A 26297-nucleotide genomic window follows, 5' to 3' on the forward strand; every position below is an offset into this window, starting at 1 on the left:
CTTTCTTGCCCTTTTTTGATGTGTGGGTTCAGTCCACACCAGCAGCAGTGCCAAGCCAGCCACCAACATCTGGCAGGCCCCTGCTCTGTGAGCTGAGAAGGCACACAAACCTTGGGGCAGGTGACACAGTGACTTAGAAAAAGAAACAAATCTTAATACTATTTTCCCCCTATTCATGCTTATGCACTCTCAGAGACTAAGTGCAACATATCTACATATATATGTGAGTGTGTATATATATATATATATATATATGTATGTATGTATTTTAAATTGTGTATTCTTTAATAGAAGACTTAAATCATCTAAATAGCATTTACTGTGTACATCTTTGTGGTGGGGGGTGGGGGGTGGTTCATTTTAATGTTTTTCCAAATAATTTCCAATAAGAAAAGTTCCAGTTGATCTTGTTAGATGCCATGGAATGAAAATCTTTGTGGCTGGTTCCTCCAAATCAGTGAACTATGCTAGGATAGAATTGGTACAGAAGCACTTTTGCATAAGCAAAAGTGTATAAAAGTTCAACAGAGGAATGCCGGTGAAACCACAGAAATGTGGACCAACAGAAGGGCTTTTCCTCAAGAGTTAAGTTCTAACAGGATTTTTTGCATGTCTAGTAAGTTCCATCTTTTTCTCTCCCTCCTGCTGGGTGGCAGGGAGAAGGGCTGGGAGAATTGGCACTGTGGAAAGGTGTCTGTGCACGCAGGGCATGGGACAGAGCAGTGCAGGTGGAGCTGTCTCCCATAGATGGTGCCCTGTATTTAACTTAGCATTAGGTTGTCATGATGTTTCTTAAGAGCTAATGGCAGGGGGGTTTGTTCTGCTTGGGGTTGCTGTACCCTCCAAATAATCCCTTGGTTTCTGCAAGCTACTTGCAGCAGGCACAAGCCATTGAAATCTCTGAAATGTAGAAATCATGGAAATGAGCCTGGAGTCAGTGGGTATGTTTGTGCTGCACATACCTCCCTGGAATAAAAGACACCAAATTACCTAACAGACAAGGAGTCAAGCTGTGAAAGTACAGAATCTAAGTTTAGATTCCTAACAGGCAAAATGATCTCATGCTGTCTTGCCAAGCCCGGCAGCACACAGACTACACGGCACACATGAGTACCTGGAGGTTGTCACTGCCAGTGAAGGACTGAACTTGATTGGTGGCTAATAAAGACTCCTAAGCTGAAAGTTTTAAGTATAGCACATCTTTAGTAGAATAAGAAACTAACAAATCTTAGCAAAATGTATTTGAAAGGGAAGAGATCACCCAGCATATGAGCTAGTAACTCTCCTTAGCTGGGGTATTCTGGCAGTGAGACTTCATTCCAGTATCTGAAAAAACTGATTACTTCTACTGATAGAGGAGGAGGTAGTGGAGCTTTTGGTGTCTGTGAAGAAAGACTTCAATTACTTACTATGGTCTATTGAAAGACAGGAGAGAGCCAGCTTTCATGGTTGTTGTGGTCCCTGCAATACCAAGTTGCCTCTTTTTATCTGTTTTGATTTCATTGATAATTTTTAATACAAGTCCTGAGACATTAACAACAAAAACTGGGTAAAAGAGTTAGTTTGGATTTAGGGGCAAGGTGATGGGAAACTGTGCTTGATTTTATCTTGAAGCCAAATTATGACCGTCATCCATATATTTAAAACTATGACAAGGACTGCTGATCAGCAGAAGCTTCTCAATGCCGTCTAACACTTAGATTTGCCAACATGGATAAGACTGAGTGCAGCAAGCGATAAATCATTAGGCAGGTGTCCTGTACAGACCCTAAGAAACTGCTAAAGATACATACAATAAGTCAAACTTTTGCCAGTTGACCGTGGTCCTCTACACAGAGTCCAAACCACTGCTGGTAAAAAATTAGGAGTAGGTAAAATGAATAAGGTTGAAAGTAGTACAACATGTAGAGTATTTATTGACTCAGGGCAATGGTAAGTTGTTGTGGAGGGGCAAATTAACAAAACAGCTGAAAGTTGTCTCACTAGAATTGTCTTCTGAAAGCAACTGAGAGGAATCACAAGAGAAATTATTCCTATATACATGCTAGCATGCTCTATGAGTACTGTGTAACACAAAGGAGAAGTAATATCAGGTGTAATTCTGACTTCAGTGAGGAAGAGTTCCTGTCACCCGTTATGCTGCATTAATCCACCTCGGTATGCAGTGGGAGAAAATTCAGCTGAATGTTGGCAAGCTGATGAAATCATCTACGTTGCCTTGAAAATCCCCAGCTATGAATGAAGCCTGTTGCAAACACTGGAAATGTGAACTACTGGAGGCTCATCCTCAGACACAGACACTCTCGTGTTTGTGGGTAGCAAACAGTCTGAGTGTAAAACCACAGGAGTGGAACATTTCAGTAGGGTCCCGTTTCAATCTAGACACAATCAGATATAGTGGGAATCAAGAAAAAAGAAAAAAGTCCTTTTCTCACCTCAGCAAGCTTATTTCAGTACAACAGAAAGCCTTTGATCTTGATTTAGGATTACTAATATATAACAAACTTGCTGGCGTGGGAAAGTAATAGGATTATTTCAGCAGCATGTTTATGGGGAGATAGCCCAGGTGAGGGTAAGAGTTTGTATTGTTGTCCCTTTAGAAAATAGGAATGCATGAAACAAAAGATTCATCTTTAGGTTTCATCTCACAGTATTGGTCAGGGAATTAAATCCATGAACACGAAACACATACTGATGACCTGGACACATGGCCCTTGGTATGACCAAAAGCTTCCCTTGAAGCCTTCAAAGCCTCCTGTGTACTTAACCACATATGGAAGCCCAGTATGTACACCATGGTATACATTGCTGTCATACACTGTGTTTGGGAGCAAAAGAATTAGTGCAGAAACACATAGACTGCTGTCAAGCTGCCTGCAAGGCTGCCTCCACGTGAATCTTTAGCTTGTGCCTGTACTTGCAGAGCAGAGTGGCAAAAGATGTGCAAATATAGCAAGACATTTTCTGAAGCTGGGAGGATACAGTCATGATATGCTGTTTCCTAAAGGACTAAGATATGAATATCAGAGATCTTTGGCTTTGGTTCAGAGAAGCACCTGGAAGCTTGGATGCATGTAGTTCCCCTTCTCCAGCTGAGAAGGAAAATCAAAAAATACAGACTTTCTTAAAATAATGTTTTGAAGTCTCACATCCCAGGCAATGTTGTCACACCTAGATGTCCTGCTGCATTTGGTATTCCTTCTTTTAGATGTATTTACTCCTGGAAGTGGTGAGATGAGTACAAGTTTTAAAGGAAGGATGAAGTAGACAGATGCCTTGGCAGGAGTTTGATTTCTGAAATAAGGTTTAATGTCAAGGAGCACTTTCTCTGATCAGTTCATTCACTTGTAAGACTTCCAGCTGACTCGAGCTGTTCTGTCCTTATTCTATATATAATATATGATTAGAAAAAGTCATTTGTGGATGCAGATATGCCTTTAATCTTTCAAGTCCAAATCATGTTTCTCACTAATGCCACTGAAGAGAATTCAATTGATTCTCATCTAGTTATTGGTGTGTTCTTGCTTCCTTGAAACAATATTACATTTGTGAATATATTCATCAATCTTTTCCATCATATGCATTTGCTTTCACTTGTGAAAGTCATGTGTGTGAGTTTTTTATCTTGTCTTTAATGAGCTGTAGTTCATTGTCATTTATTATGTATTTTATTTGAAGTATCCATACAGAAATGCCACAATCTATAAAATGCAAGCACATATATATGAAGAAATTAATAATTTCATGAAAATAAATTAAAATTATGATTCAACCAAAGCAATTCTGGTCTTTATTAAACAGAAATTCTGATAGACTCTCACTTTGCTAAGAATATCTGAAACTCATCTATAATTAAAAAGATGTCATTCTTTTATATAATAATTAAGAAATGCAAACCATTCACAGAATAAAAGAGGTTAAATTGTCTTTTTCAGTCAAAACAGATTATAATTAGTTCCTGGCAGAATGTTGTCCTGATACAATGCACTATTTTCTTGCTGTTGTGACTATTGTGGATGGGCTGTGCTGCAAAGGCTGAAAGTGGTATGTACACTCCCACTCTTTGCTATTTAGAGTATTTCAGGTGTCCACTTTAGAACCCTACAAAAGCATCCTTTTCCTGATCCAAATTGTGATGTTTTTCCTGTGCAAAGCCTGCATTTCTTTCCTCCTCAGGACAGAAATTTAGAGATCAAATCATATACTGTGGAAAGTGTTTAACGTTTCAGCTTTAGAAAAGAAAGTAATAGTAGCATACATTCCTGCTTCCTAAGGCCATTTTAGAGAATTCCTGCTTTCCTGTTCTTGTAACAGTCTGTAGTGGATGAGAATATAATTGCTGGTGTACATATTCACTGGGAATTGCTATTTAGTCTTAATTTCCAAGATGAAGACCCTAAATATAAGACTCTTATAATACAAGAAAGTCAAATACGCCAGAAAGCTGCTGCAAGTACCCAAAAATTGTGCACAGACTGCAGATGATCAAGTGGGAGAGCTGGTTCTTGTTCTTCATGAGCAGTGGCTCCACAGATCTTGTCCAGTCTCTGAGTGGCAATTAGGTCTTCCTGAGTGCACCTGCACTGCTAAAATTTTTGTTTAATAGTAATAGAAATTTATTTTAATTCCTCTTTGAAAAAGGGATAAAGAGGTTTATATGAACATATACTCAGCAAATGCATCAGTATATTCTAATTAATGCATTATCCATTCAATGCTACAAAAATTCACTTTAATTCTAACCATTCCCAGTGAATTATTTATATAGTGACACTTATTAGCAAACTGCCATTTGCATCACTTTTGCATCACTCTTCTCATTATTAATTTACTTTCAATAATTATTTAGTGCTTGGTCTCATCAATAAAGAAAAATGGATGGAGCCCATGAAGCATTTAACTTTATCTTAATTCTATATCCCTAATACTATTACCAGTAGCCAAGAGCAGATACATAATATATCAGCTGGCAATTCTTCCCTTTTGTGCATTCTCTTGTCTCCTTTTCTCTCCTGTATGCTAGTATACCTGAGTTCTGTAAAAGCAGAGGATGATTCCCCATTAATGACTATTTAAATAACAGAATTGCATAGCTATTTGCTATGTACTTGCTTCTTTATGTCCCAGACAATGACTATGAATTAATTAGCATTAGAACAGTGGAAATTCCTATGAATTTAACATTACATTCAGTGTGCATTATTGAATGATTTTACACTTCCTAATGCAAAACTGATGATATCTCTACAAACCTCTGGGGGAGTGTGTGAGGTCATTAAAGTTAGATTTGCAAAGAAAATATATGGATTTCTCACTCACATTATTTTTTCCTGCGCTGATAATTCTATTCTTGGGCTCTTATTCAGAGTGGCTTGTTTGTATTGAAAGAATCTTTATCCTATTCATCTACCTTTCCCAACTTTTCATTTCATGGGGGAAATGAACTGTGTTTTTTCAATACTTAAAACATTCCTACAAGAAAACAAGAACTTACATTTTCAGCTCCCAGGGTTGTCATCAGAGATAATGGATACAGAAAGGCAGCCCAGTGTGAAAAAGCAAATATATGTGTCAGAAATGAAAGCAGCAATTTATAACATCTCTTTCCTGTCTTCATTGCTGATAGCTTGTTTTATCCATGAAGGAAGCATCTGCATGGGAATAAAAAATATGAAGTTTTATTAAAAATTCTCCCTGGAATCCCAGTTTGCTCTATATTTTTGCTGGTTGTTTGTTACTATTTTTATTTTTAAAACAAAGGTGTTTTCAAGCCATTGGATTCATGGGAGCTCACAACATTATTGACACCCTGCCAGAAAGGGAGAAACATTGGCAAACACAATCCCTCCTGAAAGCAACAAATCTCTCTATATTACTTACTGAGCAAAATCTTAGTGTGTTAAGCCAAGTGAATTGTTGAAATAGACTTTATCTCCACAACTTACTTTCTTTTTTTTAAAAATAACCTTTCTTTGTTTTCTTTCAAAGTGAATAACAACATGTATGTAGTCTTAAATTTACTCTTTTCTATTAATACAATTTCTTAAAATTTATAATACTTAAGTAATATATTCTTCATTGTTGAGTTCTAAAAAAAACAGTTTAATAGGGAAGAAAAATACTGGCTATGCATCAAGAACCAAAGGTTGTTGAAATGATTAAGCAGCTTTTAACAGCAGACAGAAGAAATGTTTTCTTCATGTCAGTTTGATTTACTTCAATAACTAGTTCAAAGTTAAGGAACTGCTTAGAAATAGAATAAGCTGAAACATCATTATCTTTAAATGGTCTATGAATAAATTCTCAGTCTGGGATCCTGAGACTTATGAATTCATTCATTAGCTGTATGTAAAATTAGCTTTGGTAGTAAACCAGTTTTAAATATAAAACACTTGATACATTTTTCCTCTGTATGCAACATTTATTGCAATTTTATTTAAATAACAAATACACTTGAAAGGCAAGGATTTTGCACTTCAATTGCAATTCCCATTTCCATCCAAAGCAGCTGGATGCAAGTCGTAAGCAAATAAAAATTAATCTTCTAATAAAGAAGAATTATCATTCATTTCTACCAGAATTCTATGTAAGTATTTATCACTTGAAAAATTAGGCTGACCTATACCATTTTTGAAACAGGAATGTAAGGTTTTTTTCTGGTAGTGTATGGAAGCAACAGATTAGTTTAAAAGGCAGGCTTGTTTCAAAGCCAAGTTTTTTTCCCAAATCTACCTACTGACAGGAATGAAATTCCCTTGAGGGGAAAAGAATAATAAACATTTAAAATGAGAATAGAAAGGCCTATTTTTTTACAATTGTTTTACAGTTTTTGTATTTTCACAAAACGGATGTTTTAAATCTTATGAGAAATAATTTCAATTATTATTGTATTATGTATATTGTATTATTATAATTTAAATGCTTTAAATATTTGTCAGGTTTTACTAAAATATTATAGTTTAGGGCCTTGTAAATAGGCAATTCTGTGATATTTTGGAGATAGAATGGCTATATAAATTAAAATACATAGCCCCCTACTTTAGGAGAATATTTACTCAGAGCTTTAATTCGGTAAAAAATTCCAACATTTTTAAAATAAAGTTAACTTCCAGCTGGAAGAAAATAAGTTCTGACATTCTCTGTTTATTGAAACTCTGTTTAAAAGTGGTGCAAATATCAAAATGGGATATTTTCTTTTTCCTCAGCAAGAGTAAGGCAGTTAGTTTAAATTTTGATATAACAAGGGTAGCATAACTTTATTTATAACATGTAGATTTATGCTCACATTATTATTGATTTAGTTTTTACATAGATGATGCTGGTATTTTAATTAGAAATACTTGGTTGCTTTATATTAGGCTTCTTTAATGACTTATCATTAAATCAGAAAATTCATATCCTTTCTGAAAACAATAACCACAGTAGGTTCCCTTAAATCACACAGCTGACAGAGACACCTACTCCTGACTTGCCAAAGTTGTGAATTAATTAATTTGTTTCAAATACGTGATTGCTGGGGAAGAGGTTCAGAGCGTGGTTTAATAGCTGCTCTTGTTTGTGTGTACCCAGCATCGGGCAATGATGTCTCAGCAGCAGAGGTTCATTTCTCTGAGCTAAAGGGGAAGGAAGAGGTTTTATTGTGCCAGTGGTGGAGAACATATTTAAAGCAGCAAGGATCTCACTGTTTTCAGCAAAGTGCTGACATACTAATTATGCCTTAACTGCATCTCCTGTTTCCTCCTAGGTCTTACTGCTGCAGCATCCCTTGTATCCCTGGCTTGGGCTTTGGCTTCCTACCAAAAGGCCCTCCGTGACTCCCGCGATGACAAGAAACCCATCAGTTATATGGCCGTTATAATCCAGTTTTGCTGGCATTTCTTCACCATTGCAGCAAGGGTCATTACTTTTGCTCTGTTTGCCTCGGTTTTCCAGCTGTACTTTGGGATCTTCATCGTGCTGCACTGGTGCATCATGACCTTCTGGATCGTTCACTGCGAGACAGAGTTTTGCATCACTAAATGGGAAGAGATAGTTTTCGACATGGTTGTTGGGATAATCTATATCTTCAGCTGGTTCAATGTCAAGGAAGGAAGGACACGCTGTAGGCTTTTCATTTACTATTTTGTCATCCTTTTAGAAAACACCGCCTTGAGTGTTCTCTGGTATCTGTACAAGGCCCCTCCGATCTCTGATGCATTTGCCATACCAGCACTGTGTGTAGTGTTCAGCAGCTTTTTAACAGGCATTGTTTTTATGCTAATGTACTATGCCTTCTTTCACCCCAATGGACCAAGGTTTGGGCAGTCACCAAGCTGTGCTTGTGAGGACCCTGCCGCTGCCTTCACCCTTCCCCCAGAAGTGGCCACAAGCACACTACGCTCCATCTCCAACAACCGGAGTGTCACGAGCGAGCGGGATCAAAAATTTGCGGAGAGGGATGGGTGTGTGCCTGTGTTTCAGGTGAGACCCACTGCACCCTCCACACCTTCATCCCGGCCACCAAGGATTGAGGAGTCTGTCATTAAAATCGATCTGTTCAGGAACAGGTACCCAGCATGGGAGAGACACGTGTTGGACAGGAGCCTGAGAAAGGCAATCTTAGCGTTTGAATGTTCCCCTGCTCCTCCACGGCTACAGTATAAAGATGATGCCCTTATTCAGGAGCGCTTGGAATATGAAACCACATTGTAAACAAAGCAAAAACACAGCTTCAAGCAGCTCCAACATCACAGTCCAAATTAAGGGTTGACAGTAGGGCTGTAGGAACAACTCAACTGCGTACTAAAAGTAGAGCAGCAAGCTATAGTGTTCTTAGTCTGGCTATCATCATGATTATCATTTGATCCACTGTGTGCAGTCTGTCTGCAGGACACTGATACAGCAGCATCGTCTGAAAGCCTCAAAAAACCCCAAACCCTGACCCACACATACAAATCAGTCACATCAGCTGGGGAACTCACCCACCACCCCTTACTGCTATGAAACTCTGACTGCACAGTAGTTACAATCAAACCAATAAAAAGGCTCTGACCAGAGCTTTCAACTTCAGCCAGTAGTGCATTTTATTTTAGAAATGAATGATTGATATTTCCATAATCTATGGCAAAAACAAAAAAACCCACACCTTTTCAAAAATAACAAAACTGTAGCACACGGTGTTGCTGTTAGGAAAACTGTTTTCTGGGGCAAAAAACAGGAGCTTAGCAGTCTTCAACATTCCCATAAATCAACCATTCAGGTTAGAATAAGTTTGCAAAATAGTTCTTGATTAAAAAAAAAAAAGTCATCATATTTATAAGGCTGTCAATGGGAAATAAACTAAATTCTTATTAATTAGGTCATTAAAATTAACACTACCAGAACTGTTTGTTTGCTGTGGAATTTAAAAGTCTTTTTAAAATGCAATTTAACTTCTTGATGTTATTTTCAACAGAAACTCTATGCAGCTCACTTCTGGTTTTGAGGAGAAATAAGGAGCTCTAGCACGTAGTGATATTCATTAAATGATAATCATGATTCAGTGTTCAATTTGAAAAAAAAAATAATTAAAAGAACAAGGAAGTATAATTTTCATATTCGAAACTTTTCGGAGAACCCCATTCAGCTGTTTCAGAAGAAGCTACAAGGAGCTGAACACACTGAAACTTCTCTGTTTCAGGACTGAGAATGCATGATTCAGTGTGTGAATGTATGCAGGTGTGACAAGAGACTGACATGCCATACCCTCCTAGTGCCAAACATTGTATAACTGCAAGGTTGATATTGCCCGAGGGACACAACAAGTGGCACAAGCCCTACTGGAAAAAGAAGCAGGAAAGACCAACCAAGCTCTCAATGTGTAGAGACAGCTCTGATTTTTCCCACCCAAGGTGAAAGTGATGTCTTTTAAAGGCTTTCAGCCACCTCTTAGTAAGCATATTCACTGAAGCATAGTATAAACAAGTTATGTGGAAGAGCCTCTTCTGCCTGTTCAAGACTGGAGTCGAGATGTGTCTAAAAATTAGAATCTCTTGTAATAGAGTGCTTTTGCTGCAAGCTTTTGGGTTTTAAATACCTCCCTAAATCTAGTTAATGGTATTATACTTTATGTTAAAAGTATCCCCTGATGGTGCTTTCAGATGCATTAAAGGTGCAAGTCAAAATTTGATAGTATTTTTTTTAAAGCTGGTGCAGAGTGAAAAACTCATGGATTATTTCAATATTTTTGTAAAGTAAAAATATGGTATAAAAGGTTACTTTTTATAAACCTCAAATCTTTTAATACATTTCATTCTCTTTATAGCTTAGATTTTAAGAATTGGTCCATGAATTTTATCAAATGGCTTTTGCAGGTTGACACAAACCTGTTTTTCACACATTATGGATTTGTTTTGCAGTGTAATGCCATATGAAAGCCTACATGGGTACTTTTAGAATACTCTATAAACTGTGGATCCTGCTTCAAATGTAAGTGGCTTGTAAAGACACCAAGTGATTCCATGAGAAACAATTTGCTATAACTATTTCCATCCATTTTAGGAGAGCGAAGCAGAACTGAAGAGTTACTGTTGTAAATGGCATTGTCAGGATGGAGAAGACCTGATAATTGGTATTGTAATCTTCACTGTCAGATATATCCAGTGTAGTCACTGCTGTGTATGCTGCTGGGTGAATTTCTGTCTTTCCTATTACCAATATTTGTACTATGAAATGGCCAAGGTTACACAGACTATGTTTATTTGTATGCGTTCAATTAGCCATTTTTAATGTTGACTTTTTTTATTAGTGAAATATTCGATACCTGTTGTTCTTTGCTGGGGCGAGTTCCTCAAAACAAAAACCTGTGGAAGTGCAGGAATCTGCAAAGCAGAGGGAACTTTACACAGATCAGAAAAAAACTATGCTTCAGGGGTTTCTTAGGTATTTTCAAATTAAATAATGGCCAACTGCCTCTATAATTTTTTTTTTTTAATAAAACAAATGTTTGATAGTCCAAACCTGAAGCTTTTTACAAAGTGATTATCCTTTTCTTCATGGAGATACAGCTCATTATTCAGAGAAAAGCACTCATGTTTTTTCAGAAAATATACCACTTCAAGAACTGCTAAAAAAAGATTTTGGGAGCAAGTCCTTTATCCTGTCATACTCAATAGACCCTTCACTCCAGAATCAAATTCTAGTTTGCACAAGGGAATTGCTGTTTTTCTTTACAAAGGAGGTAAATGTAAGCTCTGTGATCCAAAATGTGAGGGTTTCTTTTGGAGACAATTTGAAGTGCTTGCTGCTGCTTTAACAACTTGGAAACTGAAGCCTGAGTGAGGCACAGTGAGCAGCCTTGTCAAGCTTCAGTCTCACACCAGCACCTCCTGGGGAGAGGGGCAGCATCGCTGGTGTCAGCAAGGCTCTTCCCTTCTGATGTCCCTCTCATCCTCTCTCTCTCCCTCAGAGCTGTGAGCCCTTTGGTCAGGCTTACAGAATTGAAGAAAAGTTGCTTTGTATGGAATTTAAAGGGTTAAGGTCTTCACTGATGCTTGCATTGAAAGGTTTCTGAAGAAGGTTTGGGATGAGTTTATTTGATTTGCTTTTATTTGGTTTTGGAAGGAAAGACACAGGTGTTATTTATCCATGTGGTTTTTCATACCTAGCGTTTATTTTCCTTATCCTCACAGCATTTTTAATTTTTGTAACTAATGTTTGCAAAAATGTTTATCTTAAACAAATTACTGCAGGGTGTGAGTGCAGAATGACGTATATATGTGTGTTTGTATATATATTTATACATATATATGCAGCACTACATACACACACCTTGTCCTCAGAATTCAATCTGGCAGCTGGAGGCAGGGGTGGAAGTTATGCTGCACTAAGTCAAAATTTGCTCTCCAAAATCTTGCTCTCTTGCATTCATAACATCAATGTTACCTGCACTGAGAACAGGGCAGTGACTGAAATCTAAACACTCTGATGACTACATGGACAATTTCCTAATTTGCATTGCTGTGGGTAGTCACATTAAAAGCTGTAAGAATTTTTTATAGAAATTTCCAAGATTAAACATAGTCCGTGCTGAAATTCCATTATGGCCTTATGGACAGTTAATAATCAATATGCACTCTTCTTTTTGCCACAGACAGTTCTAAATTCAATAAAGTTCAACTGAGACAGCAATAGCAAAAATAAAATTAAAATAAAGGACTTGCAAAAAACCTGAACTTTTGCTTTTGAAGTAATGAAAGCATCAGGCCTTTCAAATTTCATTTCAGAATACAGGAAAATAAAAAAGCTCATATTTTCATATTTGCATTCTGGTAAAGAAAAGCAATCACATCTATTTGTTAGAAGTAAGACTTATGGGAGCATTGTTCTAATGAACCAAACAAACTTAGCAGCAGATTTAATGGTAATTTATCTGGTCAAAAACTTGGTCCTAAAATTTTGAGAGCTGTGGATTTGTCTGTTGCAGAAAAGACAATTCAACTACTATCACTAATTAAATAAAGGTAATTTATACCCATGTTCATTCAAAAAACATGCAAGAAAATGTAAGAGAAAACTTTTTACTTATTTTAAAAGCTGTTTGTTCTTTAATGGGATAATTTTTTCTTTAAGAAGTTCTTTACAAATATGTGCAATACTTTCCTTCCCTGCATATTTAATAATGAAAAAAATGATTTCCAATTTTTTTATGTCAATTTAAATATGCTTCTTGTGACAGAACAATGTTTCTTTGCTTGGGTTATATGGACTTGATGGCATATATACAATATTTTTGTTGTCAAACCAACAAATTTTCTATTAATTAATTTTTATAAAATTGGAGAAAGTTTTCCTTCCAAAATTTAATGCTAGGTAGGCCTCATCTGCCTGATTTTGTAAACTTTTAAGCAGAGGAGGAAAATTACAATTTTACTGGCAATTCAATTTTTAATATTTGGTGAATAGCTATTAAACCTGTATTAGTTTAAAACATATGATGGTCTTTCCAATACATCATTATGTCCCCAAAAGAGCAATTCATAAGTGGTACTAAATGTAGAAGTGCTGCTTTATTTGGAAAGGAACTCCCAATCATGCAATATGCTCATTTACTTTTTATTGGCCAGCAAATATTCGCAACTAGACTGTTGGGGTGTTTTAGAACACAAACGAGTTTGAAGTGTTTGTGACTTGATCCTATCACTTCTAAGGAGCCTTAAAAGTGGCACTGTACTGAGATGTAGTTGGCTCTGCCAGTGATTCAGCTTCCAAAGCCGCTGCCCTTTCTCTGCTCCCTGCCTGAAGCTGTGCAATCCAGAGTGACTGAGATGCTGTGATTTACTCTGCACCCCCTGCACTGCCTGCACAATGCCAAGGAAAAGACTTCAGCAGATTCCTGGGGTCCTACTGCTGCCTCTCTTACTCCTGTGCATGGAGGGAAGCAGAGTAAATTGCACCTGTGCATCCATCTAAACAAGCCTACGTAAGTTAAACCCCTACAAGATGTGCATTATGAAAATAATCACAACACATGCCCATAAATCTACAAGCCCAGCACCACAATTACTAATTCTGCAGTGTAACAATGCAGGACATGGGAAGAATTGTCTACAATACACAATAAGCCATTTAATTTCGCTACTTGTATTGATTATACTAGCTCACATAGAACCCATGCTCTCAGCTGAAAGCCAAATGGAGTAAGTGGCAAACAGCCATTTGTATACCAGAGGCATTAAGTTATAAAATCATCCCTTAATTGTTTATAGATTGTTTATATCTTTTCATTACAGCATTGAATCCATTCCTCTTTATTCTGATAAGAGATAAAATGCAAAATGAGAACAGATTCTTTTATATCTGGGAATTAAAAAAAAAAAAGAACAACACAACAGATTACTGCAGTTAACATATAGTGATTTTTTAAAACAGAGTCTGCCATCATTTTCACTTGGCTGCAAATTGCTGAGTGATATTTCTCACATCTGGTGTGAGAAGGTTCCATTGCAGGAGAGACAGAGATGACATTACAAAGCCTTGTCCATGCAAAGTTAGGGGAATGGTGTCATCATTTACACAATGATGACATCATTTACACAACTGTTTTAACACATGAAGGATCCCCTGGCACCATTTGTTTTACCTCAGTGACCTCAGTGCAGAACTTTGGTGAGATTTCTTCGCTGGTATGAATATGTAAAATCAGGCCCTGGCAGAGAGTGAACTACATGAATTCAGGCCATGGTAGCAGAAGTCTTCACCTCTTTACTCCAAACTGAACTCAGCTGGAGATTTGCTTAATGCAAAAAAGCCTCCATGGCTCTTGGCACAACCTGAAATACATACACTAAACTTAGTGCTGACTCAGCATGAATCAAAGATTTCTTATTCTTTCCTTTTTGGTTCAAACATTCAGGAATACACCCACTTTGACTGAGTTGCTCTTCTGTGATCCTTTTAAGATGACTTTGAAGAATGTCTCTGAAACCAGTCTTCTCCAGTGTTTCTCACAAAAGCCAGTTCCTGACCAGTGCATTCATTAAAAGGAACTTTTTCTAAGTGTGTGAGCTTCAGCCCTGTACTTACATTTTGCTCTGAATACTTAGTATTTCATTCTTACACGGAGGATCTTATATACCCATTAGTAAACTGTGTGCCTATTCTAAATCCTAGGGCAAAGAGAACAGATATGCAAGATTCAGGGCAAAAAATCCTCTTCAGCACACTTATGTGGTGATTTGCATGAGCCAGAGAAGCCCAAGAGAAGCTTGTGGATAATTACAACAGCCTTATACATGCAGTTGCTATATTCATTGAGAGAGATTTACAAGAAATTGTGATATAAGTGACCAACTAATCGAAAGATCAAATCTCAACTTCTATATGCAAGGTAATATTAAAATAATATCAGCCAAGAAACTTTAAAGTGTAACCAAAAATCTCATTTCAAGGAATGGTTGGAATAAAATTTAAAATGTAATAGATTTGTCAGTGTAACAAAATGCAACATTCATAGAAAGACAGGTATGACTGCTGTAAGGTTTCCCTACTTGTAGGTTTCAGCCTCTTATTATTGAGTTATTTCAGATAACTTTGGAAGCAATTGCTTCTGACATGCTGCAGTTCTAGGAATGCTAGCAGCTTTTCTACATAAGATCTGTTCTGCTATAGGAAAGTCCACATCCTTTTAACAAAGCATTAAGTTTGGGGTAGTTTTTTGCACTGAACTAAACCTCACAAAAGCATTTTTCAGCATGAAATAGGTGTGTCCACTCAGCCACTTAGTGTGTAACAGTACTGCAGAACAGAATTTCACAAATCAGTGATTTCCTCAAGGTAAAAAAGCTGCTGGTTGAATGTCTAGAAGAGCCTGCAGAGACATAACACAGTGCTAAGGCAAGGCATAGACTGTGTTTGTGTGCTACAAGTCTGCTCAGGGCAAAGCCTGGTCACAGTCCAGCACTCTTTTCCCACCTCATGCACCAAAGAGGTCACAAAATAGAGGAAAACCCTGTGCATGAGCTGGATGAAAGCCACAACACTTGGGGGCCTGGCATGCTTCAGCACAGGTGCAGAGGTTGGTGCAGGCACATCAGGGGTCTCAGGCTCGTACTGTGTTCCTCCCAACTGCACCAACAAGGAGCTCCTGAACATTTCTAATTCCAGATCACCAAGGACTTAAAATTCGCCTCCTGGGCTTGGTCAGATACAACTTGGTCTTCACAGCTCAGCTCCTATCTCCCACCTAAGCCTGCCAGGCTCACACCTCTGAGCAGGTATTCTCCTGCCCATCTTACCTGGAAGAATTGGGTCCTCTGTGGTGCTATCAGATGGAGCTTTGCACTGAAATACTCATGAGGACTCTTCCAGTAGTAAATTAGTGTTAAGCAGAGAGCTAGGGGAGAGCCAGATCCAGTGATCTCTTCAGCTAGCAATGATTCATATCTTTAGCTGCTATCTCTCAGGGGAAGGATATAGGGCTGCATGCTGGTGAGGAGAAGGGAAATGCTCCCTGCCACATATTTTGAACTGTTCTTCCTCTCTGTGGAAAATGTAAAATGTAAGTGTGGACATACAAATGTAGACATGTGCAGTATAGACATAATTCTAGCATTTGATGTGTTCAGTCCCTTTAGTGTTGAGGACTCTGAAACTGCACCCAGCCACAGTAATGTCTGCAGTGAACATCTGGGGCAAAAGCAAAATCACTCTGCTCACTTTCCAACCTGACCAAAAGCTGTATGAACATGGTTAGCACTGTGACAAAGCCTGAATCTCTACATGCTGCCTTGAATCAGGTCTATTAATGCACTCACTCTGTGCTGCTCTAGCCACGTTCACATGGCTTTTCTTTGGAGCTCAGACAGACTTTGTATGGACACCAGAGCTACACTTGTAGCTTATCTGTCATTCCCTGAGCCCAATTTCATACACTTTGAGGTGCCAGTTCCTTTGCCAAACAAAGGTCAGTTTGGGCTGAGCAAAGGGCAAACAGGCTCTGTGCTATCTAGAAAAGCATGTGGAGCAGACATAGCTTCTCTGGGCAGTACATTTGAACCACAGCTGTGCACAAATTGCCCAGGTTATGGTGAATGCAAGACATTTCAGTATCCACAACACATATAATGAATACTCTGTGTGAAAGTGTTTGGTTTTATCATAGGAAAAATAGTAGGACCTTATCTCATGCTTGGGAGCAAATTAACAGTTTCAAATCCATTTATATATATATATTGTGTGTGTGTGTGTGTGTGTTTCTGTATACACATGACAGTGAGTCCTGACATTCTCTTGGGATTCAATCTTACAACTCATTTAAATCCTAAGCCTAAAACAATAAAAGAATCAGGAACATTGTCATCAAGGATAACCAAGTGGGAACTGCAAAAAAGAAAATTATATCCTTGGAAAATACATTCTAGTCATTATTGGAAACAGCCTTGTGATTTAGTGTGCCAGCACTTTAAGAAAAAGTTATGGAGAAAATATGTCTAATGCTATATTTCATATCTTAAATATTTTGGTAAAAGAATAGTGTAGTGATAATTGTGTGAAATAAAAAAAGAATTTATCACATTTACTTAATCAAGGAAAAAAACAATCATACAGAAAGATGGCAAAAGGATCAATTAAACTTTTTCAGGTAATTAATGTTGGTTGTATTTGTTTCATTATCAGTTATCACTGTCAGTAGTTTATGAAAGAAATAACCTGCAATAATTAGGACAGTTTATTTGCATTTTGATGACTGAAGAACAATAATTAGGTTTGTTATCCAACACATATGCAGTTTTCTGATGCAAGCTGTCAGAAGGAAAGATCTGCTCTTGCACAGATTACGTACTGAAGATAATTTTCAAATGCATGTATTTGAAAATGATATTCCTGTCAATTTAAATGTACCATACATATGCAGCAACTGTTTCTGAAATTCTAGCTACTGATGCTTTTTTCAATATGTTCTGCATTATTATGTGCCAATCCCAGACTGTTTCTCAGACAATATTTGATGAGAATTAATTTAAAATTTTATGCAGCTGAGGAAGAGACTACTAGCCAGTGAAGGTGTTTGCTTCCCTGAGGTTCACATGTAGATCTAGAGTTCCTGACCTGTGTCACCATTCAGCATTAAGGACAATGTTTGAAAAAACTAGTAGGTTTCCAAGGAGATCTGTTACATGGTCAGAGAGATCTAAAATTGTCGTGACTGGGTAGGACAATGGCAGTAACTACAGAGGAAAAGTTCAAAAGTAGTCACTAATGACTTACAACATCATTCCCTGAATTTCCCACTTTTTGGGATGCACATTGTGCTCCTGTCAGCCAGCATCCAGGTGTGTTGGGATTGCTCCTGGCACCAGCACCATCGTGTTCACTCTGGCTGAAAGTGAAGACAAGCAGCTCGTTTCCAGCTCCCTGGGTTACTGGGCTGGCCCATGGGACATATTTCACTGAGAACATTTTAGCTATCACTGAGATTTCCACACCAGTCTGGGCAGGATTTAGCCTTTAAAATGCACTGTATGGACAATGAAAAATCTTCCTTTGTCAGCAGAGAGGGCAGCTGCCACTATTTATAGTCACAAAGTGCCAACATATTGTCATGTATTTGTGGCTGCTATCGATTCCTCCTTTTTTATTTTATTGGAACTGCTTGGAACTTGTCGAGCTGCGCCTAGGTTGATTTGCAGCTAATTAATTCAACAGACATTTTTAATCTTGCAAATCTGTGGCTTGTAATGCAGTAATCAAGGTCCTGTGAGCAAACATTAATCAGTTCAGGAAAAAAAAAAAAAAAAAGCCATTGTTAGCTGTGTTCAGTGAGGTGCTCACACTGGAAAGAAAGATCTAGAAGAAATGCAAAATTAGTAAATTCATCCTAGCTAGGCTTTCATCATTTATCTTGTGTAACATTTCTCTCTTTTATTTGTTTCATATATGCAAGGAGTTGTGTTTTAGAGATTTCTAGGGCTGAGACAGCTTTAGTTACCATCAAAGTTAAACTGGCCAAATTTCCTTCTGGTCATTTATACATCTTATCAGCCAAAAAGTCATTCTATCCAGCAGCAGTGCAATTTCATTTCTGAGATGACTGCCCTGATTGTGCAACTGTTTATCCTGGAGAAATTACTGTAACAAAAAGCTTACTGCATTTAGCCACAGCATTAAGAACAGGGTGAATGAATGAAGAAAACATTGTTTTTCATTGCTTTTTACACATAGGTGGATTTTAGCTACTTTGACATAAAGCAGAAGGTAAAAAAAAAATAATGCTGCTCAGAGAGATATCTGAATAATGGAAGGCTTGTGATCAGCAAAGCACTTAATCTTTTTCGTCATCAGAAACAGTGTAGGTTAGTATACCTGCAGTTTTATAAAATTCAGCAAGAATGGGTGGGTGGTTTAATATTTAACTTAACTCTGGTACTACTTGTAGGAACACAATTACAGCAAGATGGGACTCAGCAAGAGCTGTGTCTTGGGACACTCCTGATACAGAATCTTCAGGTGAGATGATATCACAGCCCAGTCAGGCTGCACAGGGCACATGTGACTAATCTGTACACACATTTTATTGTGGAACCATCTCCTCTAGTGACCTTAACAAGGAGGCCAGAGATCAAAAAGACATGAAAGCAAAACGATGATTCCTCTGGTCAAGATTAAGAAATGTTTGTGAAACACAGTGGAAAAGCTGCCCCTGCTGTTTCAATGGATAAAAGGAGGAGCAGAGTCTTTTAACAGCAAAAAAAAAACACCCCAAAACTCAAACAAACCTTGATGCCAAAATCCTATTTATGGTGCAATTACTCTCTCCCTGGGGAAAGACCTGGACTGAGAAAATTCTTTGTGTGTTACAAACCAGCTGAAATACACAAGGAGACAGTGAAAGATACTTCTTAGATATAACTTTGTTCCTATTGACAGGAGTTGTTTGTTAGCAATAAGATACAAAAGTGTCTCAAACTAAGGCCTGGGAGACGAGGATTTTGTATGGCTGTTATGCCAGTGATCGTTAGATTTAGAAACTATAGATCTTTAGAATAGATTATGGGTCAGAGAACCTTATTGCCTTCCTTATGGAGGATAAATCTCAGATGGCTTCCACAAGAAATACAAGGTTTAGAATAGGCTCGAAAGATGGTCTCTCCTGTATATGAAGTGTTATAGGCTTGGTGTTGCTCAACTGGTTGTAAATTTTCTCATGCTCTCAGTTTCTCACACAGTACATCCATCAGCAAATAGTGGAATTGCAGATGCATGTTCATTTATTGCTAGTAGTCCTCACATCCACTTCTTCATGCACAGCTGAGGAACACACATGGGACAGTGTAAAGGCATAGAGCAGCAAAAAAAAAATAGAGAAAATGGAGATCAGTAGATGTGGTAGAAGCCTTATAATTAGGAAAGAGCTGTGAAGCTTTAGAGAAGGTGAGCCTTCATAGAATTGGTTCATGCTCAGGTATACTGTCACTCAGCTCCTCATGGAAATTCCTGCTGAAAGACTTCCAGTTATATTACATGTTGTCAACAGTTCTTGCTTCTTTAGTAGCAGAAACAGTCTCATCCTGATTTCAGTAGAAAACTGTGGAGTTATCCATAACCTCATGCATGATCTGTGACTGGAGCAGATCACAATACACCTGCTTTCTTCTAAGATTTACTCAGAAAGGTTGGCAAAGTTTACTAGACACTGTTCCAATCTTTTTCCCTTGCTTCCATTTTTCTCCCGTGTGTATGAGTCTCATATGCAAACCTCACCTATGAGAAAAGGTAATGCTCAGGTTATCTAAGAAACTTTCCTTTCTCATGTCATAGTAGGAAACTCAAGAATTCCTTTGCATAACACCTGGCTATGGAATAACTTCTGTAGTTAAGATGGTAAAATGAGTTAAAAATGCAAACACTGAAGTAATTTTCTCAATTGCAAAGCAGTAATTTTATTAAAAACAGCTGTCATATCTTGATTTTACTTCAAGTCAGCTGATTTTACTTCATCATTTCACAGCCTTGGTATATGCCCATAGCAACCTAAAAATTGGTATCTTTTGTTTCTGAGGTAATTTCTGACTTACAGAACAGGCCATGAACAGGCCATAATAGGGATCATGTTGGATTAGCAAACAAGGATCTCCCATTCCACTGCAGTTCTTTAACAAGACTGCAGTTCCTTTAAATCAATTCCCATTGATTCTCAAGGGCACAAACTGTCCCCTGTGTAATTTGTTCTGCTTGAGGGCACAGATATTTTTCTGTCTATTCCCCAAGTTCTGTATTATTAACAAGCTAATGTTTATTCTAACAAACGAGAATCACTTTTTTTTCCTGCAGGTGCCATTCTGTGTATAAGATAGTCTCAACAGGAGCAGCCGCCTCTGTTGTTCTTCCCATGCTTGCTCACCTGCCTCTTTAATCAAATGTTAACTTAACAATTGTTATTTCACATGCTGCAGAGCCAGACAAAACCCAGTTTGACTTCTGGATTTGACCAGTGGCATTAGAAAATGGGAGATCCATCTTCTCACTGTGAGCAGAGTGCATTGAAAATGGTACCCTCTGGGATGCAATAAATATGGTTCATTATCATATTGGTTTTATAGCAATTTTCCAGAGTACAGCTGTCCTTTGAAACTTTGTGCAGCTCTCTGTAATCTTCTTGTATTAAAAAATAAATAAATAAATAAAAGAAAAGGAGAAGAGAGAAAAGAAAAGAGAAAAAAGAAAGAAAAGAAAAGAAAAGAAAAGAAAAGAAAAGAAAAGAAAAGAAAAGAAAAGAAAAGAAAAGAAAAGAAAAGAAAAGAAAAGAAAAGAAACGCCAGCTTTTAATTGTTCTTCCTCAGCATACATTGTTCTCTTGAAATTTGCAATGTGCAAGGAGCATGTCAGTTAATTCACATTGGATATTTCAAATGAATTCCTACAAAATACATTAATTAACCCAGTAATAATTAAAAAGAGCATATTCTCCATTCATTACAAAATTTATATTTGGATAAGGCTAACTAATTTGTGTGTTCTTCCACCCTCCATTTCTTATTATACAGAACTCCAAGTCTGTTTTCAGGTTGACTGATGGATTTGATTTGGCAAAAGTGGCTATTAGTAAAACAAGGGAGTCTTCCAAAGCAATTTCACATGAAGCAAATGATCCTAAAGGACAGACTTGATAACAACTGTGCTTACAAAATCATCTTCAATAATCTACAGCTACGCAAAAAAAATGACCAAAAGACAGTCTTAGAAGACTGATGGAGAAACTTTGCCTGGTGTACATGTCAATAAGTCATACTTACACCAATGCTCTGGACAGGAGCATTTATTATACTGGGATTTGCTTTGATTACAGGCAGTTTATAATCATAAAGGGCTTCCCTGAAGGTCCAGCACAGCAAATGGATTACTTGCTTTTGACTTTAGTGGAGTCCAATAAGCCCCAGGAGAAAGCACATGGGCATTTTGATTTTAAATTTCGCAATGCCAGTCTAAGTAGAATTTATTTTTTAAGGAACCTCTTTAGTAGCTACTTTACAGTGCACTAGAACTTTACTGTCAAGTGAAATTTTCAGTCTTTGTGGACCCTATACTGATTTGGCTAAGTTATTGAAAATGTCTGAGGAAGAAATATCAGGCTTTGTATTGAAAGAAACACAGTCTACTGGAAATAATACTAAAGCATTTCTAGGTCTTCCAATTCTGTTAGTCACTGAATGAAGCCAAGATACCTTGCTGAATACCCAGATAAAATAAAATGTCTGTTTAAATTTTCAGATAGCTTGTGAATATATTCATTTTATTTTAATATTTTCTATGAAATAAAAATTGTCACTTGAGCTACGTATTTCAGTTTCAAGACAAATATACATCTTTCTGTAAAGTGCAAGTTACTGGGCTCCAGGGAAAAACTTGGACAAGGTGGGGAAGTGAAATTTTATCCTAAGCTCAGGCAAGAGTCTTGCTTTTTCTACCCAGCCTGCTATCCAGCCCTCCATGATACTTGCTTGTCATTCTTCACCACTGAAAGCCCTGAAATGGATCCCTGAAATAAATAGCATTTGGATCCATTTCATCTCATTCTTTAGTGCTGGGTCATACAGCAACTGGACAGAGGCAGCTCAATGGCACAAGGATAGGGATGAGGCAGGTGCAGTGGATCCTCTTCTCTGCCAGTTTCTCCAGTGACACAACTCAGTTGGTGATGGGAAGGGGGGCTGCTTCTTCATGAGGCAGGTGTTGATTATGAGTACTGAGACCTGGAAATATTATTTCTATTTTGAAAGGAAATGTGGCAAATAAAAGTTATGGCACAGTGAAGAAGATGTCTACATATGTCAAGTACTCACAATTCCAACACACTGAAACATCGAGCTGGACTCCCTGGGCTACAACACATGCTAGAGCATTGTATTTTCTGTTGTTTCACATGCAGAAAAATGATTTTTACATCCATTGGAAAAGTGTGGCTTTTAACATCTTTGTGTTTTATTAAATCAGACCTGAAAGAATATTTGTTCTCTCTTTAAAACAGAGCATCTTTTTCTGCTTAGGTTTACATAAAGCTATAAAAACTTGACTTCTCTGAGAAATTCCCTCTCATGCTCAAAAATTCTGAGCAACTGAACAAAAAATTCCTGACAAACATTTTGGGAAAAGCTACAACATCATTCCACATCAAGAAATCCCACAGTCCAGTCTTCTAGTTTTTCATCTAGTTCTAGCAGGAAAAATTTCAAGGCCATGATGAGCAGGATGTCCAAGAGTAATTGACCATTACCATCTCTGTCACCATAGTACATACATTCAGCACTCTGTGAACATTAGTGACTCCTCATTTTGGGCTGCCAGAGATTAAGCTGGCCAAAATCACACATCACTTTTGAAAATCATATTTACAATACAGTGAGCTTAGAAGGATAAAATTAAAGGAAAAAAAAAAAAAAAGGAAGAAAGAAGGGAGAAAGGGCTTCAGGATTTTCTTGTTTAATAGAAAATGAAAATAAAAATAAAAGATGGCATATGCACGTCAGAAGTACAAATCCTACTTTTTCACAGGCTAATTAAAAAAAAAAATTAAAAAAAAAGAAAACCACTCACACCAGAACTATTTCAGTTTGTGATGCTCCCTGTTGCAATGCTCTTCAAGCCAGGTGCAGAATTCATGACAGTAAATTGCATGTACCCATGTTGTGGCCAACAGCAGAGGGATCTAGCAGTAGGGCTCAGAAGAGCAGGCACATTACACATTTAGTAATGTGATGGTTTTAGGTTGTTGTTGTGAAGACAGGAGAACATCTCCAAATTGTTCTGCCTCCTACAAGTAGGCGACTTTCAATCCCAGAGCTTGAAGACTTTCCACGCACCTGCACACCCCATTTGGGCACTTTGTTAAAGAAATCTGCCTGCTTGTCTTTCTAGACAGGAATGTAAGGGAAAGCTGGGCTGCCTCTGTGCCAGGGGCTGTTGATGGAGCTCTGGGACCATGATGAGAGCTGAAATCCCAATTCATCCTCAGTGGACTCAAGCAAACACTTCCTTGGAGACTCCTGTCTGCTGGAGTGGTAACGCTGTCCCTCTCTCCAGATGAGAAAAGGTCCCCATGAGAGCAGAAATGCAATGGTGCAGAAATGCACAGGCAGGAGGCCCAGGAGGAGCTGTGGCTGTGCTCCAAAGTGGAAGCTGATCCTCTCTTTGGTGCACAGGCTCACTGTCTGGGTTAGGTGTGTACACACCAGCTCTGCAGGAGCATCACATGCAGGATCCCCACCACATGGGCACATCCCACGTGGGTCCAGGTATCCACGTACATCCCAGGCAGGCTCCCAGGACATCTATCCAGCCAGTCCCCAGGAGGCACAGGCACAGGATCCCTGGCCCTGTCACTCTCAGGTGAGCTCAGTAGAGAATGGGCATGTAGAAGTTCAGCCAAGGTGAGGTGGTGGTGCTTCCAGGCACACATGGTGGCATATCTTCAGGCACTCGCAGGATATTTCTGCCTTCCAGGAGCTTCGGTCCCAGAGGTCAACCAGATCTCATGTGATGCCTGATAAAAAGTAAATGACTTCCTAATACTATACAAAGCCTGTAAAAAAATGCACATGCAAATACACTCAAATACTTGAAATTAAAATTCCAATAGTATATTCTGTTTTCATTTGTATGTTATTACTACTTTATTTTTCAGAAATCATAAATTTTCCTGATTTAAGTTGTTGCCTGATATAAAATTAATTCCAAATGAGTTGGTTTTTACTGTATATGTCCTTGTTTTAGTTTTTTAGTTATTTTTCGTAAATACATTTTACATCTAACTACCTCAGCTGCCTTTTGTTTTGTTTTGGCACATATGAAGTCATGCACTTTCTATATTTGGGGATTTGGGGGGAGGAATTATTTCAATTCTGAATAACCAGGTTCAAAGCCATGTTGATCAATTTATAGAGGAGATCAGTTTAAGAAGACATAATTATTGACAGTTGCAGAACATACATTTTATTTTTAGGTTGTGTTGGGGTATAGTTTAACAAAAAAACACCATAAGCTGCTTATTAATTTGCCTTAAAAATGTATTCTCTTTCCTATTCAAGTTGTGTTATTTAATTCTTCTCTTGTAGACAATTTATGTGACAAAGACTAACATAACAGTTGGCAGATAAACAGCAAATTGAACAGAGTGGACCAATAGTTTCTCAATTGTCTGTTGTAAACTGTTGCATTATACACTGATTGTGCTAAAAGAATTGTTACTGTGCTTATACTCCTTAGCCACCACTGCAGAAATGAAGTGGTGGAAGATCACATTTGTGTTTATGGAACAGTGTAGACACCCCTTCCCCCCTGCCCCAGTACAAGCACAGTGACTAGAGGTGAATGATAATCATTGCAGAACTTGTGCTTTGACTTGTAAACATTGTAAAAATGTATTTGGTATTTTATTTGAAATGAAGAATCGAAATAGTTATAAAAAAAAAAAAAAAAAGAAAAAGAAAAAGAAATCTTCCTGTAAATATATATATTCTGAATCCATGTATACAAACATTCCTTTAGAGTTCAGATTGTGAAGAGTGTCTTTATTGGCTAGAGACCACTGCCTCCTGTGGCAGAGGTTACATGTGCTATAGTAAAGAACACAGTGTGTGAAGTATTTGATGTACTGCAGTACCATAGTTATTTTGGTCTGTTAAGTAAGTTGCAATTTGTGATGAAATGAAGTTGAAAGTAGTGCTTCATACTAACAAATTTCCTTGGTTACAACTTGATTTTTCTTGTAAAACTTAAAAGGGAAACTTGAAAATTTTATATATTTGGATTTTGTAGATTTTTTTTATTTTATTGCAACACAAGGTACCAAAATCATTAAATAAAGTACACTGTGGTCATTTTATCCTGTCTCTTGAGTCCTTTTTCAAACACTTTTATCCTAGTAGATCAGAAAAAGGATTAAAGCCCAAAGCTTTTGAGCTTCTGAAATTATTAGCAAAGAAGACAAAAGTTAGTGCAGCTTGGACAATGGTTTGGAGCAGATGATCTCTAGAGAGCCTCTCTGCCAGTAATTATTTTATGCTTCTAGGCAGTATAACCACAGGACCTCCCATCCCTGAATGTGGGAGAGATGCAAGAGGCTCTCAGGTTACCCCTAGGACTTGGAGAAGACTTTACCTGGGGCTTGGACAAACTTACAGGTGTTGTCCCAGCAGGGACACCCAGGAAATCATGAGACAGCCCAGCAGGCATCTTGCCCAGAGCAGCAGAAGAGGGTGTTCTTGCCACCATGGATGAGGCTTTTTGTGCTGTCTTGAAAGGAGACATCCAAAACAGCTGGCCTTGCCCAGGCAGGCCAGCTTCCA

At 37.8% G+C, this 26297-nt stretch overlaps 1 protein-coding gene across 1 annotated transcript in view; it reads left to right on the forward strand.

The window, feature by feature from the left end:
* Window positions 1–23394, forward strand: part of XKR4 (XK related 4) — a 90367-nt gene extending 66973 nt beyond the window's left edge. Inside the window, exon 2 of the mRNA XM_033512263.1 lies at window positions 7745–23394. Within this exon, the coding sequence (XP_033368154.1) occupies window positions 7745–8691 (947 nt within the window). The 3' untranslated portion in view covers window positions 8692–23394. The remainder of the gene's footprint in view (window positions 1–7744) is intronic.
* Window positions 23395–26297: the final 2903 nt, after the last annotated feature.

The sequence above is a fragment of the Parus major genome, chromosome 2 (genome assembly GCF_001522545.3).
Source record: "Parus major isolate Abel chromosome 2, Parus_major1.1, whole genome shotgun sequence".
NCBI classification, from domain to species: Eukaryota; Metazoa; Chordata; class Aves; order Passeriformes; family Paridae; genus Parus; species Parus major.